General features: G+C 39.7%; 1 protein-coding gene across 3 annotated transcripts in view; it reads right to left on the bottom strand.

The window, feature by feature from the left end:
• TENM2 (teneurin transmembrane protein 2) overlaps positions 1-18,669 on the bottom strand; it is an 895,032-nt gene that overhangs the window by 154,096 nt on the left and 722,267 nt on the right. For all 3 annotated transcript variants that reach the window (XM_032196709.1, XM_032196710.1, XM_032196711.1), the window contains 2 exons: positions 18,124-18,358; positions 4,923-5,161 (listed from right to left, as the gene is read on the bottom strand). In XM_032196709.1, coding sequence (XP_032052600.1) covers positions 4,923-5,161; positions 18,124-18,358 — 474 coding nt within the window. The remainder of the gene's footprint in view (positions 1-4,922; positions 5,162-18,123; positions 18,359-18,669) is intronic.

Raw genomic sequence — 18,669 nt, 5'->3', positions numbered from 1 at the left:
TGTCCACAAACTACCTAGTATGATGCTTTCTAATAGCAAAAAATTACCAAAATATTTGTTCTATGCACCACTATTTTCAGGCTTTAATTTTAAATATGTACATATATAGGAAATAAAAAAATAAGTTTTCATTTGCCTGAATAACTGCCAGAGAATCTTTGGCAATACAGCCTTTTCTATAGCACAGACGGGAATATACTATTTCGAGTTTAGGGAGAAAACTGAAGTTTATCTGAAGCCTTGTGCATCTTTAAGGCCAAATAACACCGAGGAATAAACGTGCAGCATATGTACTACAGATGCAGTGCAAACATGCTGTTCTCTATTTGTCATTTTCCTTTTATTTTCCTGTATTATCTTGCATAGGATAGGAGTAGATAAAACAGCATCAACATTAAAATTATCAGAATGAGTGTGGAGATACTATTTTGATGTGGAGCATCTCGGAACCCCCTGTAGTTTTTCATTTCCACAGGAAAAAGTAATTCTGGTAGTTGCCCCCCCACAATTGTAAATACTTGAAAATTATGTCATTTTTAACATACGAACATGTTGATGGTCAGATGGTCTTTCATGCTCCAAGTAAGATTGGCAGAAATTAGAACAGTGTAGGGGCTTACAAAAATATGGTATTTAATGTTTGGCAGGAATTACTACTGTGGAAAACACAGCAGACGCTTTTTCCCCTCCTTACCCCTTTTTTAAAAATTGTTTTTCCCCTCCACTTTTTTTTTTTTTGTTGTTGTTCGTTTTTCTCTTCCTGCTTTTTTGTTGTTGATTTTTCTCTCCAAGTTTGCCATGAATCTAAAACCTAATTTAACATGACAAATGCTTTCATCACTCTCTTAACCTCTGAAGTGAACACTCTTGACAAAGACAACGTGTGGAGCATATGCTTTCCTTCTGATACTTTATAAATTACTTCCCTGTAACTGGGCTGCACCACCAGTCCAGTACCTTCAGGATGTCCTCATCTGAGTGGCTGAGTCTATGTTCTTCAAATGTCACCCCAGGACAATGGGAACAACTCCCAGGCTTCGTGAAACAACACGTCTCAAAGAGGATGGGAGACTACTATATCTAGATCTTCGATGCTGGAATTTACCAAAATGATGTGAAATATTACCAAATTATGCTAAGTATTTCAGTAATATCAGGTTACTGAAGAAACGGAGAGGTGACAATACTGGCTTTAAATAAGCAGATAACATTTTGTATACTACGTAAGGAATAAGTTAAGTGAAAAACTGATTTTTTTGGATTCTCTCTTGAAAGTAGTACAGCACACAGCTACAGAGACAACTTAATATGCTCTTTCTCACAGAAATAATCTGAAAGTTTTTTGCCTGTGTCTATTCCTGTAACAACAGCAAAAAAAGGCTTGTTTCATTTTCAAGCTGGTGAATCTGATACGCGTCAAAGTTTCTGCAGAAACTCTTTTGTCATAATGGAATTTAGATAGAAGACTACGCCCGTGATAACAAACTGCACACACAGCACCAAGCGTACCTTTCACAGGCACATGCCACATCATAGTAGACTGGTGCCACATGAACCTGCAGGTATTTGTCCCAAAAATCAGTCAGGATAAGTTCCACAGGAAGATTTTGGAAAAATTACAGGTGATAATGAAGGTCTGACTGCCCTATAAAGGAGGAGTCTATCTAAATAGCCACACTTGGATGGCGTTTTATGATCTAAAAGATGAATCTGCACGCATCTTCCAGAAGAAAAGAAAAAAACATATCCCTTTTAACAAGATGTATTGTCACTATTTTGACAAATGTTTAACTTTTTAAAATAGCAGGATCATCGTTATTTAACACTAATTATGTTGTGCTGCAAAAATTTCCAAAGGTCATTATGCCCTGTGAATTCATTTGTAAAGTTTTGTCATTTAATTCATTCTATTTTTGTCTATTATCAGAAAAGCAATTGGAATGCCTAAATCACTTTTAATATTCTTTTCTATCTGCTGTGATACTTTTTTTTTTTGCTTGTCATTTTAAATCACCCCTGATTAGAATTTTTTTCATGACACCCTTAATCTTTAGCAGTTGCCTGAAAATCAGGTTTAAATCTGCAGACAGCATGTTTTCAATGAAGTGCTTCAATTCGCAATTCTCTTTTATAATAGGACAATCCATTTAGAAATCCTGAAGTCTATGCGAACTTCAAAGTATTCTTTCAATATAATTTACTTATTTGCCAGCATTGCATTTTTCATTTAGTCCCACAATAGTCTTCACTAGCATTGATAAAATCCTCTTCACAGAGCCCAGAATTACCGACAAACCTAAAAAGCAGAAACATTCACTGCAAATTTTGATGATTTTCTGTAACTGTTACTTTTAGCAGATGCATCCCCAGTAATATGACCTCTGCTATGGTGGACAGCAAGAAATTTCCTTTGTGGACATATCCAACAGAAGAATGTTACCAGCGTCTTGAAAGACTCTCCTAGGTTTGAAGTTCTGACAGCAAAATACACAGGGGGAGTTAATGCAACATGGAGTGTTGCCTCCTGCCTATCTTGGGTGAACTTAAACAACATCCTACAACTTACACCTCTCTTGGTAGATTAACAGCTCTCATCTTCCCACTGTCCAAAAGATTAGGACAGAACTGGGATTTTGGTACGTTATTCATCTTGAATACAGAAAAACATTTTTTACTCCCGACAGACTGACTGGAGCAAGACAGAGTTATTTTGTCTTCACAGCAGTTCAGGGCTTAGTAGGTCAGGAGCTCCAAAGTGAGCTGCAGCAGAGCAGTTAGAGGTTTTGAAATTTCTTACAGTGAGGAGATGATTTGGTGCTTCAAGTCATACCATTGGAGAACAGCAGTCCCAACTATTTCATGGGTGGGTCAGCTTATAGTTGGTGGTCTTAAGCACATCCCTTCTGCCTTATTGCTCTTCTCAACACACTTAAGACAATGCAGCTTCCTTTTAGTTCTCTGTCTTTTCTTTTATCTTTTTTCCATCACTTTAGATTATCATCACAGACGATCCACCAAATTTATTCAGAGGATTAATTACAGCTATTTTCTGATTTTGACAACTACTCTTCAATTCACTTATTCTTTACTGTGCAAGGCATGAAGCTTGTCAGGTAACTTCTCATTATTTAATCCTTGAGCCAACACACTTTCTAAAACCTGCTTTCTCATACTCACTAGTCAACTCCATTGTGCTCATCATTCTTTAGTCAGGAAAAAAGACCTCAAAAACTTCTGTCAAAACGGATCACTTATGTCATGACTTGAAGTGATAGATCATTCATCAGTTATTAAGGGTCAATGCATTGCTTTACATTAGCTCTTGTCTTAAATGTTGTAGGAAACTGTATAAAGCAATAACCATGTTGCAAAGCTTTGCTTTAGATTACAGTAACCTAAATACCAAGGAAAAATGCATTTCATAATCCATCACTTCAAAGTTATGCACATGATTAAAATATTCAGCTTGCAGTATATCATTTCCCATGTGCATAATCACTCACACAGATAGCTGTTGTATGATAACTGTCAAGTTCAATAAATCATGTGCTTTCCAATCTTTTTATTTATATATCAAACTAAGCCTGTTATTCTTCTGAGGTTTTCTACTGAAAAAACAGAGAAAGATGTTTAGTTCTGTAGTATTGAGTATGCTGGGATGCAGGCCTGGCCCACGGAAATGGCAGCAATAAAGTAGCTAATCAGCTCTCTTTCACTCCCGGATGTATTAATTACCTATGGAATTGGAATATGTTATTGGAATATGTTAATATGGAATTAACATGAACAGTGAGGTTTCCTTAGAAAGCAGCATCTACCCTGTTGAGTTTGGTGCATTTTGGTTTTGACCATATAACCTTTCTCTTCAAATGGAGGGAATAGGGAGAAAATTCAGTGCACCTTCACAGGGCTTTTGCTCATTAAGTATGAACTTCACTCTTCATGGTAGCAACATATTAATATCAGCATAAAGTTAAAAAAAAAAAAAAAAAAAAAAAGAACAACAACAAAAACAAACAAACAAACAAAAAAAAAAAAAAACAACAATCTAAACAGGTCTGGAAAGTATTTGCAGAAAACACTGACAAGCTACCATATTTTTGCCATTTACTCATGGAAGCTAGTGGGTTTGTACAGCATGTCTTTTCCATCAATGTATTGTTAAGGCACTGTAAAAGGTACAAAATATACATCTAACTGTTGTAGACCCTTTGAAAAACCTCCAAAGCAACCATGCAAAGGATATTGGGGAAAAAAAAAAAAAAAAAAAACGGGAGCATGTTTAAAAAAAAAATCTGAAAAGACCATAAAAGAACACAACCTAGTGTGGTTATTATTATGCTAATCAAAGAAAATAAGCACAAAATTTTGAATTCTCTTATAAAACACTAAGGATGGATGGAATATTGAAAACAACAGCACACCAAATAGCTTTATCTATTAGTCAGGCCTAAAACCTATAGGAATTCAGGCATGCCAAAAGATATAGAGTGAGACTTACCAAAAATGATTTTGTCTTTTTTCTCTAAATGCAGCCACTATAGTAATACTTGAATTCAAACACCAGTAGCTTCTGTTACTCTTACGGATTTACTACCGAGCACATTTTTTTCCAAATATTTTAAACAAAGGGTAGTACATCCAAAAATTCCAAATTTTATCATCCTCTTTTGCGTACCCATGACACCTAAAATTAACACTGCACACTGAGGATCCTGAATTGACTTCTTGCTCTCACTCCAGTTATCACAGTGAACAGGACTTGAGAATCGTATTTTTCTCATTAATCAGTATGAAGAATAACAATTTTCTTTGCTTAGTAACTACACAGATTTGTGAAACAGATTAAACCAACCTTTCATCTGCTGAAGCCTCATTTGCTGACATAGCCATGTGATTTGACAGAGAAAACACAGTCTTACCTATGAAATATGCTAGCAGGATGGCAAGCAGGACTGCAGCAGCAATTGCAGATAAAGCAGCACATTTCCAGCTACAATATTTGGAGGGTTTTTTCAGCTTGAACGCATTCCTGGAGAATGTATTTCTAGGTAACAGCCTGGGAGGTGGAGTATAAACTGTTCCTGAGGTCAGTGGGTAGCCAGGAGAAGAGCTACTGAACAGTGGAGTGGTTCCAGAAGATGTCTTAAACAAGAAATGCCTGAAAAACAAAAAATTGAATGATAGTTTAAAACACAAAGTCTTGTAGTTAAGAAATAATACCTCATTCTTTCCCAGCTGCCATAATGCACTAAATTCAACAAAAATAGTAAAATGATTTTGTCTGAAGAAGTAGGGAGAATGAAGACTCTCACAATCTTTTTGACACCAAAGCATAACAACTATCACTAAAACACTGTGTTGGGATGTCTGCTGTCAGGGTATCTTCTTATCCTTTCCATGATGAGATGCAGTTTGACCAGATACTAGCTAAAACATCAACATGATGAATTAATGTCTTTGAGTATGTTGAGATTGTGTCTGGAAGAAGTGGGAGCAGTCTGGTAACAGAGTCATATTCAGATGTGACATCACTGTTGATTCCTTTTTGCCTGGGTTTGATTAGTACTAAACAACTAGTGCCTTTACTAAATACCTGTAAGTTTGTTAGTTCAACAGAACATTTCACTTTACAAGAAAACATCCTTTCTGAATTCACATATTTAGATAATTTCCCTGTAGGATAGTAATACCCAGCAAATATTCTAAAACCTATAAATAAAGAAATAAATAAAAATGAGTTTCATTAACAGCCTTGGAAGAAGCTGCCAGAAAAAAAAATTAAGAAGCACAATAGTCTTGTAGGAAGGTATTTTACCAGAATTAGAACTAGCTGTCTTTTTAAAATAATGCTATGGAGTTTTGTTTTCAACAGCTAAAACTCTCATCAGAATTACAACTCAGCAGAAAAAAAAAAATAAAAAAAAAATGCAGAAAATACAGAAAGCCATTCAGGAGCCTGGCTACTCCAGATCAACTTTTCTTTTCCTAGTCAGGAAGAGCTGACTACCAGCATGTTCCTAGTAAATGATAAGAAGAGAAGAAGAGAATAAAGGCTGTAGTATTCAAGAAGGCCACTGAGAATACGCCATTTTTTTAGGGTAGTCATTTATAAAGTCCTTTCATGAATATTATAAATCATTTAGCTTTTTGTTTGTTTGTTTGTTTTGGTTTTCCCTTTCTCTTAGAGACCCTGAATGACCTTGTATATCCCACACAACAATCAACAAAATTCTAGTTTACTTCAGAAAACATTTCAGCCACCTATGGTAGTAGTAGCAGTATTCACTTTCATAACTTTTTCTATGTGCTCTGGAGACACCACAGAAAACCATTCAGATGCAGGCACACAATCAGAAGTGGCTTTTAAAGTCTAAGTAACTCAAGCAGATCAATTAAAGCCTGGCTGACACCCGTTAGGAGAAGCAGTTTTAGGCCGTTGTGCTGGCTCCATGGTGCTGGGAGCACAGTGCCCCTCCGTGACAAGACCTAAGGACTGAGGTGGCACAGCGCGTGAGGAGGGATGGGTGGACAGAAGGGAGAGCCGTGGTGATGCTGATCAGATGTAGGTTGCAGGCAGGCAGGCTCACCTCTCCTTCACACCAACTGCATCTGCCTCAGCCCAGGCCCCCACGCTACAAGTGGCCCTTTCAGGTTTGGACCTCATGGTCCCACAACAGGCAGTTCTTACAGTTCTTTCTTTTCCCTGCCCCAAAGCAGGAAATCACAGAATCTAAGTGGAAATGGCAGTCCTTGGCACTGCCTTTATCTGAAATGTCAAAGTTTTTAACCCAGGAATTTTACGTGCTCTTCAGCCAAGAAGGCAGCTGCAGTACCAACAGAAATTTTAATATAAAGTTAAAGTAAACTCAGATATATAATGAAACTCTGCTCCCACCAAAAATGAATTAATGAATATCTAGATATGCTTTAATAGGACATGCCAATCATGTACTATTTCATGTGAGAAGAAAAAAAAAGTAGAAGAAAATAGTTCCACCGTGGTCCACTTTGAGATAAAGTATATAAAGAAAACCAAAATATTTATACATGCAAGTATGACTTCTATTATATTGTTAAAACTGCTCAGAACTTGATAGAAGCAAAAAAGGCTGAGAGAAATGGATCTGTGGAAATATTCTATTCCCAAGGCAAGAAAGAATAAAAATAATTGAATAAACAGTTTTGTCACAGCTGCAACTCCTTATCCATGTAAAAGCTGAAAGTTTACTTTGTCTGCATGAGGGTCTCTTACAAAGTTGCAAAGATTAGAAGATAGTCATGCATTACTAAACTATAATATCTTCAGAAGATATTAAAAAAGACAAATATTTTAAGATATGTTAAATACCACCCACCAAGCCATTTTGGAAAACTGGCGCTGTGTTCAGAAGCTGGAGACCAGATTAGCAGAAAGACCCAAAGTTACAGCAACATGCACCAGAATAGCTGAGAACGTAACGGACAAAGTACTTACAACCCCCCAGAGTTTCAAGTCTAGATTCAGCTTCTAATGGAAATAAATTGACTTGTCTCAACTCTATCCTTAAAACCAATGATCTATAGCTATATTTTTATGTGGGATTTGACATGCTCTGGTACAACCAATTGTCTGTGGACCAAAGCTGCAAAGAAAGAACATGAGCATTTATCAACATTAATTATGGTCCCTCAGAGGTAAGACCACGAGGTATTGTGCAATGACTGCTTATGGAAAGATATTATCTTAGTTGCACCCACTCACTTAATTTCAAATAGATTCCGTATTAGAATTAAATAAATAAACTCTACGTTCTGTGTCTTAACTGTTCACCTATCAAGTACTGTAAGGAAAAACACATTTACCACCTCACTTAGCATTAATACTTTGATTTAAATGAGGGCTGAACTTAAATTTTGAAAGCATGGGAATCAATTTGCTAATCTTAGGACAGTTTAATTTCTTTGCATCATAAGGACATCCCTACACTAGAAAACTGCAAAACACCATCATCAGCATGCAATGATTCAGTAACGTAAACATCCACAAAAGGTATGGATGGAGTTTGCATGCTGCTCACAGAAAATAAGCTGATACCATAGCTTGCTCAGAGCTCTCCCTAAGCACCCTGCAGCTCCCTGGGGGGCCTTGCACCAAGCTGTGTGCTGCCGCTGCTCTGCTCCCATGCAGGGGCCCCGGCAGAGCAGGGAGTGCTTCCTTACATGTGGCACAGCGCCAGCAGAGAGGTGACATCTGTGAAAGCGGAGCTTGCAAGGGGACATTCGACCACGGTTCTGTGGACTACTGGTAAATGGAAAAAGCTATATTTTGCTTTCTTCATTAATTTGGAGCTCTCTATAGCATTTATTTTCCCACAGGTCAAAAGGACCTCTGGTGTTCAGGGAATAGTGGTCTGACAGAGACTGTATTAACTTCCATATTCTTTGAGAGAATAATCTCTCCCCCCCTTTTCTGGCCAGATTGTCATGGCAGCACGCTGCAAGAATCAGTTGAGAAAAAGAAAAAATATCATTTTTTTTTGTGATGAAAAACTGTAATAGAAAGGAAGAACAAGATACTTTAACAGAAATTGCTTCCTTCACTCCTCATACCATCCTAAGCTCATTCTTTATGAAAAAAAGAAATACAGAGAGCTGTAATGCTTAAATTGTCTTTTTCATTCTAATGTTTTTAAAAGCAATTAATAAATAGAAAAGATACATAACACAAGAATAGTTAACAGCTCAATTTATTGGTTCAAGGACTTAGAAATGATCTTTAAGCTGTGATAAAAATCACATCCATCTATAATTTTGTGTGACAATTTTGTGACATTTTTTAATTGCAGAAAATAAATGTAATGAAATGTGGAGCATAACATTCTGGCTTTTACTGGGGAAAAAAAATCTACTCCTCTAAGCCCTTCTCCAAAAGAGTAGCCACAGGACATTTTGTGTCAATGAAAGCCTCAAAGCACCTGCCAAATTCAGACAGCAAAGTTTAACGTCAGTTTTCTTACTTTCATACAAAAAGAAACCAATACTAAAGAAATAAACTGTTCTGATGTCTTTTGTGCTAACAAGACCTGGTTGCTTGCTTAAAGGTCTCTCAATCCTTCCCCAAATGAAGTTTGAGTGATTTCTGAGTGGGAGGTGACTGTAGGAGTTGGGAGAACAGCCCTGCAGAAAGGGGTTTGGGGGTTCTGGTTGATGGCAAGTTGAACATGAGCTAGCAGTGGGTCCTGGCAGCCAGGAGAGCCAACTTTGTCCTGGGGTGCATCAGGCATGGCACTGTTGGACGGTCAAGGGAAGGGACTGTCCTGTTCTGCTCTGGTGCTGTCTCACCTCCAGTACTGTTTGTGGTTTTGGGCACCACAGTATTAGAAGGACATAAAACTATTAGGGAGTGTCCAAAGGAGGGCTATGAAGATGGTGAAGGGTCTGGAGGGCAAGATGTATGAGGAGCAGCTGAGGTCCCTGGGTTTGTTCAGCCCCGAGCAGAGCAGGCTGAGGGGAGGCCTCATGGCGGCCTGCAGCTCCCTCACAGGGGAGCGGAGGGGCAGGCGCTGAGCTCTGCTCTCTGGGGACAGCGACAGGACCTGAGGGAACGGCATGGAGCTGGGACAGGGGAGGGTCAGGCTGGGGGTTAGGGAAAGGTTCTGCACCCAGAGGTGGTTGGGCACTGGGACAGGCTGCCCAGGGACGTGGTCATGGCCCCAAGGCTGCTGGAGGTCAAGAAGTGTTTGGACAGTGCTCTCAGACACACGGTCTGTTTTTTTGTGTGGTGCTGTGGGAGCCAGGAGTTGGACTTGATGATCTTTGGGGGTCCCTTCCAACTAAGGGATACTCTATGATTATAGATATATTTTCAATGGAGAGCTATTTAAAATAGACACATGTCAATGAAATGAACATTTCATAGAAGCGTGCCAATAATTCAATAATAAAAAAATTCTGCAGTAATTCAGAACAGACACATCAACACCAGGGTAACACTTCTTTCACTTCTAGCCACTGCCATGCAACTCTGAACATGGCAGCAGCTGCCCAGCCTCCAGCCAAACTCTATGACTGGCTTCCAGCTTTGGAAGGGTGGGTTCTTCACATCCTGAGACTACATCTAAAAATGCAGAGTGTCATGTGTTGCCATAAGTACCAGACCAGCTTGTCACTGTTGTCTCTGCACTCTTAACAAAGACACAGTTGGACACACAAAAGCACAGTAATTGAAAGCTGCCTTGCAGGAAGGTGGCATGTTGTACAAAAAGGCAGGTGCCAGCCTTTAGGCACCCTGATCTGTCATGTTATTAAATCAAAACAAACAGGCAACATTCACAAAGCTGCAATCCAAAATAGAGTAGGTAAAAAAGGCAAAACATTTGTATTGTATCACAGCTACAGCATTAGCTTTGTACTGGATACCTTTTTACAAGACAGCCTGCATTTGATCTTAAGGATGTTAATTAAGATTTTGCTGGGGGAGCACTCCAACTCATGACCCTGCTGGAGCTGCCCCTGACAACACTCTCCTGGGGCTCTCGCTGCTGGTCTCGGAAGCACAAAGCATGATACAGCCCAGCAGCATCACTGGGGCTTGGGCTGCTCAGAAAGCCAACAGGATGTGACAAAAAGCTGAGACAGCCTGTAGGAAGAGAAGCTGTAAACTATGGAAAGAAGGATTGTTGTGATGGGGATCACTAGGAGCTCAAGAATGTGAGAGGGAGAACAACAACATGGGAAGGCATAAAATATTAAGGGAAAAGAACAGCAAGGCCAGTAAGGATAACTGGGTTGAAGTGTTGGTGTGGTGGAGCTGGTGGCACACAGAGTTCAGCAGAACCATGGAGCCGCAGGGGCTACCCCTCACCTTCCTGACTGGTTCCTGTCCAAAAACAACTGAGGGTGCCCTACAACAGCTGGTTGGCATGCTGGCACTTAGCCTGCCAGCTAGAAATCCTAGTTAACTTTTGCCTGAGCTAGCCAATAAGTAATTATTTCAACCTTGAAATTTATGAGTATCTTTCCTGCAGAGTCTCTTTAAGCCCAGTTGAAGACTGACAGACCGACCGAGAAGCAAGGTGCTAACAGTTTTTTCTACTTACCTATCAGATGAATCTTTACTTAAGCCAAGCTGACGCCTTCCTTGTTGCATAATGCAACTATTAAAATCTGCACTGTTTTTTATTCTCTTGGTATGCAAAAATAAAACTACTAACTAACACCTGGGAAAAAATACGAGAAATAGCTACAGATATAAACACAGAAAATCAGTCACTTCACATATGTACTTACATTAAAAGGGAGAGAGAGTAGGATCAATAATGTAGATTTGGAAATATTTCATCAACGCTGATTCAGCTTAAACTATAGCACCTCTAAATTCTTAAGTGGAAAAAATTGTATCATTTCTGCCCTAAAGTTCTGAGAAATGTGCTGCAAAGTACAGTCAAAGTGATGAAATCCAATAATGCCTACATTTGTTATTCCACTAATGATAATAATGACAACAGCATTTTGCATTTCAATAGGTCTGTTAATTTTTAGCTTTCTGCATCAATTAATGAACTAATTTTCAAAGCACTTCTGGTTTAAAAGGCACACATGTAAGCTCTTCACTATCTCTTAATTCAACTACTCACTTAACTAGAAATAAAGAAAAAGCACTAGCAACAGGGTTAAATTAATAAGCTGTTCAAGTCTATAAATAATAAAATCTTATAATAAGAAATTCAAGTCTCTAAAATAATTTTGTTATCAGTCTAATTGTAAATGTAGAAAATAGAATCCTAAATCACATCATTTGGGATTAAAAAGCCACCAAAAACAGTAACAAAAAGCAACATCCTAAATATACCTGTTTCTTCCTGTGCAGCCATTCATGCTGCCTGTTCATTCTACACAACTCAAAACTTTTAAATGCAAACCAACAAGATCATGACAACATGCAATTAACTGCAATCTATAAAAACTTTCAGTTTATGTGTACGTCAGTAGGAGTATGTTACACGGATTTTCAGAACCATCAGTAAATATCTTGCTTTTGCAGTGTTTCCCTCCACCTTTTTTTCATCTCTTATCAGAGTTTACAGTTGTTATGAAAACAGCACTAGAGCAGCCTGCTAAAAATGACCTTTCAACAATGTTTTTGGAATTCCTCCAAGTACATAGCCCAAATGTACATGAAGTCTCTGTGGATGCTTTTGACTGTGCTTTACTGCCTCTTCAAAATGCTTTTGATTTTCAGATAAGTCCAGCATCTCTCTACACAGATCCCATTTACGTGGAAAGTCTACACAACTTTCCTGCAACCTTCTGAAGCAGGAACAAGCAAACAAAGGTTTTGGTTCTTGCCCCAGCCCTCAAACTCAGGAGGACCGAAGTGCTGTAGCATACGTGCCTGTAGCCTTACAGCTTAAGTAACTGGTGAAAGAAGGCCACCTAAGACAAAGCAAAATCAGAGGGAGGAGATATTTCACTGTTTCAAGCAGTTGTTTGCTGTACCTGATACATTCTAGAAATTTGCATTAACAAAAGGAAAAGAGATTTTTCACTGTTTTGTTCCAGAACATTTTACATCATGTGTAAAAATATCAAAATATTGAGACATTATTCAAAATAGGCAATTGTCAAGAGCAGCTGCAACTTGCAGTTTGTACACAGTCAGAAATTTCAAGTTTACATATTCTGTTCAGAAGTTCTGTGGCTGATCTTGACATCATCTTGGTACAGCATCTGACTTCAGTATTAACAACATTTCACATATTTAATTTTTCTAAAATACATTTCTCAGCACTAAATCCTACTCTTCCCCTACTCTGTCCTTGGCTTTTTTGCAATGTCTGCTCTAGCTTGTGCATAGCCACCACTATGTTTACTTCTTCACTGCCTCAAAGGTTACAGCTACAAAAACACTGGGCACAAATGTTTCACTGCTGTGTTGCTCTGTGATTTTGGGTTCATGCACTTCATTGGTGGTGCAAACTGGGATACTGCTATTGTTGGTACTTCATCCATTTTTCTCCCATTTCTGTCTTCACTTTCCCCTCTCAGGCTCACCCACAGGGCGATGATGTTGGAATCAAACTTGAAAAGAAAGATAGCTTGAACCCCAGGAACAGACAAATATTTGAAACAGCAACGTGACTTTTTTAGGGCTAATTTTTACAGACCGTTCAATCTTTAAATTGAACTTTGCTTAAATGACCCCAAATTTAGACCACTGCTTTTGTTCAACGGCCCACAAGAGGGAAACAGGGATTTCATAATCACCAGAAGAGTGGCCATTATTGTTTCTCCTGAAATACAGGAGAAATGTTGGTATGTTATATTCTTCACTGAAGCCTAGTAAAAAATACTTATGAGCTAGCTCAAAGAAACTAGAAGCATACATACGAAATTATCTTTACAGCTAAAAGATTTTGATTGAAAATATTTTAAGTATGAGACTAATTATGAGATTAAATAATAAGACTAATTTCTATTTAATTTCATCTTTTTTCCTCTTGGATTAAGTATTATTAATTATAATGGTACCAACTAAATTAATTAACATCAATATGAGGCACAGGAACAGACATTAGTACATTAGGCAATCTTAGACAAATATCCATCCGTGAAAGCTCTTCTGTTATCCTCATTTATGAGTCATTTCATTTTGACTGGCATCTGCAGATGGCCCTGTGCGAGGTTCCCATCCCAGAGATGAACCTTACAGTGCAAAGAGTGATGCAAACCTTTCCTGCAAAGCCATACTTTTCTCCCCGTGCTCTGTGATAAAGAAGCCCTCAAAGCATTTCAACCTGTAAAGCAGAGTGCTGCCTCTCCAGCTGTCTGGAGGTAATGAGACCCACACCGGGATGTTCAAAGGTAGTACTTTCATCATTCATCCTCATTGAAAGCAATGATTAAAGAAGCAATAAAGGAACACCTCTTAACTGCAAAATGTAGAAACCAGCACTTTGGAAAGGAGGAGGAGGAGATGGTTTGAAACAGACTGCAAGAGGACAATAAAAGTTAAAGAGCATTAAACAGCAGCTTTGAGCCTAAAGGTAAAGCAGTTAAGTACTGCAGAAATGAACCATAAAAATAGCATCATGATATGCTACAGCGATACATTCCTGCATCCTTAGTTAAAGATTTTTCAACCATTCCATTATGGACCCTAAAAAGAAAACGGAACAATTATGTAGCCAATGCGAGGCCCTGTTGCAGCCATAAAGCAACAGCAGCAGACCAGGTAAGATACAATCCATATTTGCTTGCCTTGAACCAGACCTAAACACACCAAAATAGCACAACTAAGAACTCTGTATAAGCATTTGACAATATTTTAATTCCACCAAAAGCATCCAGCTACTGCAGGACAGCTAAGCATAATCATGTTAAAAATAGAGAGACACAAAGGGTGAATGGAGACTTTTACCTTCACCTCCACCTCGATGACCACCAAGGTCTGCAGCCATCAGCCCACCAGCTCCTGGGTATGTGCCCTCACAGCTAGTTCAGGATAATCTTCCCAAGGACCAACTGTTTGTAGATGTAGGGATAATTATGGACAGTGATAGGAACTAATAGCTGATGACATGTACCACTGGTGAAGATCAATTTTCTAACGTGGTGTTTTCAAGTTGGAAGTTGGCCTGATTTATCAGCCTTTTGGGGATGATCCTCCTCCCCGGCCCCAAACAGCCTCACTTGGGAGGTCACCCAGCTCCTCACAGCCCCAGGAGCTCCTCATGGGTCCCAGCTTGGCACTGTGGGTCACCTGCCTCCTGCATGGACCCTTCGGTGCAATATTGCAGCCTCAGCTCCAGCCCTGTCTCTGGCCCCAGCTCTTTCTGCTCCTGCTTGGGCTCCCTGTGTGGATCCTGGCCCCAGGACACCTCTTGTACCTTCTCTGGACCCTTTAACCTGTCTTGGCTCTGCCTGCTCCTGGTGCAGTCTTTCAAACACTATTAGCACCATGGTTTCTAATTTCCTAATTTATTTATTTACGCATATATTTATACCCAGTCTGAGTATCATGTGCATGCTGTAGTACACAAGAATAGAGACCTGGGAGCTTCATATTTACTTCAAATTTACTTACTTTGTCATCTGAAAAGTAATTGAAAATTGAGCATTTCATGAACATATTTCATGTTTATGTTTGTATCGAATCAAGAGCCTCATTTAAAAAACAACAACAACAACAACAAAAAACACCAATTTTAATTTACATCACAGAAAATAAAACAAATGTGATTAACTCCTCCAGAATCAATACTGAAACAAGAGATGGAGAAAGGATGCATTTGGAAAGTGTGCTGTCTCCAAGCAGTCTGTGTATTTAGCCCAGACTGCCTAAGATGGCAAAGGAAAGAAGGGAAAAACATTCTTAGCAGAAAAAAATAACAATATGCAGACACACGTTGCCATGTTCGATGATTTCAGTGCTTGGCACTGTTAGATAAAGAGACGTCTGGAATCTAAATTGTGATCTGATTTTTGTAGTGCTGACATAAAGCATTCCCTTCAGACAGCTCAGGTACCACTTTCCGTTTCAGAGTAATGTAACCATTCGCATATTGTTTTCATCCGAGAGGAGAATCTGCTGAAGGTTACCAAAAGGTGAAAACAAAGTTGAGAAAGTCTGTCCTGATAAAGCAGCCGCTGTCAGCGGTGGCTTTGTCTCCAGAGCACTCTGCTGCTGAGATTAACAAACTGCCAACAGGGAAAAACATTCAAGTGCAGTGCTCTGGGAAGAGGCACTGTTAAGTGGGATCAGCGCTCACATCAAAGCAGAACCAAAAAATAAAGTCTGAACTAACAACTTAGCAAAAAGGTGTCATTGGTTTTTGTGGCTATTGGTATGAATTTAGAGTAAAGAGAAAGAGTTACGGGCTAATTTGGAAAGTCTCCAGTGATTCTGCAGGCATCAATTTCAGCAAAACACAATGCAAAACAGAAAAAAGTCATCATCTTCTGAGTTAATATTCTTGTGATGAAACTTGTCATCAAGTCCTGTCAGGTGTGCAATTTCAGAAAAGAAGAAAATCGATCCTGAAGCACCTCTGGTAGAGTCTTAGAAGGCAGCGGTCCTGTCAGGATGCTCTCTGACATCTCAATGTTTGCCTCTGACAAACGCAACCACGGAAAACTCCAATTAGCAGCCAGGTATCTTGCAGCCTCCAAAACTAACAGCATTGCTTTGGTCAGCAACATGAATACACATGTATTCTCTGAGAGTTTTTGATATAAAACAGAAAAGGAGAAGGTCCGAAGTTATTACTGGAACTGATAAGACTACACTGACAGTGAACAGGCACAAAATCAGAACATGGAAGAAAGAAACTCAGACAGCCCAGGTCTGGTTCTTGGGGATGCCAGTATTATGACAAAGAATCATCTTGCAAATAACCTGAGAAATTCCCTTCCTATAAATGAAAATTGGGACAATGTTAAGACATCAGAAATTATATTACAGCTACTGTTGTACCTGAGAATGACTTCATATGAAGCCAGAATTAAAAGCATTGTTCTAATATTGGGCAATGAACACAACACCAACTGGCCCAGGCTGAATAGCTGCAACAACTTCATCCTGTGGTTCTTAGTGATAAATAACAAATTCAGAACACTGAACCTTTTGGCCAGAGTTAGCTCCAAAACCTTCAGTAAGAAGGAATCCCCTTCCTTTTTGTTTCTGGACATCTCATGCTTCAACTAACTTGTATTTACTTTTCACACCCACCTCTTCTTCATAGCATGTGTTTTGCTATTTTAGCAAAGTGAATAAATGTGATTGAATGATGTGAATAAAGCCTCCTGTGGGCAGCCCAGGGCTGGGTGTAGTAGCACAAACTCCCTGCATGTTTCAGCCTCGTTGTCTCCCCATGGCACTGCACCCGCTGGTGCTGTCAGCTTCAGTACAGCTGCACCAGCTTCTCCCCAGCTCCAAACCAAAAGTCAGTCAGTAATCAGACTCAAAGGACTGGGCTGAGACCGCTCAGAGAGGTAACCACACCATGCCGGGCTACTGTGTGTATAATCTGGTAGAGCAGCCTTAAATTCCCCGAAGGCTGCAGCTGAAACATAACAACCGAGAAACTGTGACAACAGCTACAACCATTGCAGGAGCCAGTGTTACACGCAGTCCAGCTGCTCTACCTGTGTTCCATGTTTTTATATCCATCTATCTCCCCAGGCAAGCAAGGACAGACTCCTACTGCAATCTTATTTTTCACATTCTTTTTTTTTTTTTAAACTGAATTTGCTAGAATTCGGTAACTTTCTAGCATATAAGCAAGAGGGGCAGCCTCAGACATACAAATTTCAGCACTGGCATGTGTCATGTGAATGCCCCGCCTGCTCTGACAATCACAGAAGGACTCTGCTTCGTGTCTGTGAACAAGGACACAAACACATGTTTCTGCAAACAGCCCCACAATGGCTGATTTTAAATTCTGGGAGATCAGCTCTCCTATTCAAAGAGCAAGCTAAATACATTTGACATCCCCCACCCCAGATGACCACAAACAAGAATACAGAGAACCACAGCCTGCCAGGCATGCACTTATTCATTTGACTGACTGAAGTGCTGCACCTTTTAATTTATATGCAACTGTTTGCCCCATGGGCATCAAGCTGTTAACACGTACAGAAGAGATTAAAATGAGCTTGTGTCCTGGATGAAATGTAAATGAAAATTACGGTACTGTCAGTCTTGAATCTGGGATTGTTTCTCAAGTCTCCCAAAATGCATAATTGCAAATGAGACTCTGTTTGTGACCTCAAGAAGGGCAAAATGCATAATTTTCCAGCAACACAGTCAATATGACTTATAAGCAAGTTCCCCCTGAGCCTGTGTGCAAGATATACTACTCTAGCACCATTAGCTGTGGAGACAAGAACTGTCCAAACGAATAATAAATGCTTTAAAATAGGACAGAGAAATGGCAGATGTCCACCTCTCTGTCTTCCAATGCAAAGCAAATCAGAGGATGCGTATTGTACATATTCTCATGTCAGGAACATTCCCTGTTGCATCAGCCAAACACATTGCTGACCCAAGGCGGATTAAAACCCCTCTTCTCAGTAGTCAAGTGGTTTTCTCTGTGTGCTGCAGGATGTCGGCACCCCAGGGCTCCCAGCCCCGCGACCCACCTGGTCTCGAGTGGCACGTTGCTGTTGAGCACCCAGCTGTCCTGGAGCTGCACGGACTCAGGAGTGGTGGCCAGGTCGTTGGGTGCAGGAGCAGGCGCATGGATCTGGTTGCGGCGGTTTGTGAGCGAGTTCCTGTTGAGGGAGTTGGCGGACGAGTGATGGTGGGACAGCGAGTGGTTGTGAGGAGGAGGGAGAGGTGGCCTCAGTGTTGACTGGCTGTGATGGTTTGAGGGGCCTGAAATGGAGAAAGAAAAATAAATCACAACTGTGTTGGTGGTATTATTCTCTTCAGCATTTCCAAGAGACGATTGACTAGAAAAAAAAAACACCACAGAACAAGAAGAAACCACCTGCAACCAGGAAACTACGCCTGTGTGCCTTTTGGATGTGTAGCTGCTAGAACAAAGTTAAATCAGATCACAGAATATTAGCAATTAGAGATACAAACAGCATTTAGAGGCTGTATAGTTGCAGTGTTCTCAAAGACTCGTCTTTCTCTGGAAAAAGGCTTCTTGGTGGAGGAAACAGGACAGTGGTCAAGCTCAA

This window comes from Aythya fuligula, chromosome 14, assembly GCF_009819795.1.
Source record: "Aythya fuligula isolate bAytFul2 chromosome 14, bAytFul2.pri, whole genome shotgun sequence".
Taxonomy (NCBI): Eukaryota; Metazoa; Chordata; class Aves; order Anseriformes; family Anatidae; genus Aythya; species Aythya fuligula.
Note: the sequence above shows the minus strand (reverse complement) of the source record. Positions and strands in the feature narration are given on the sequence as shown.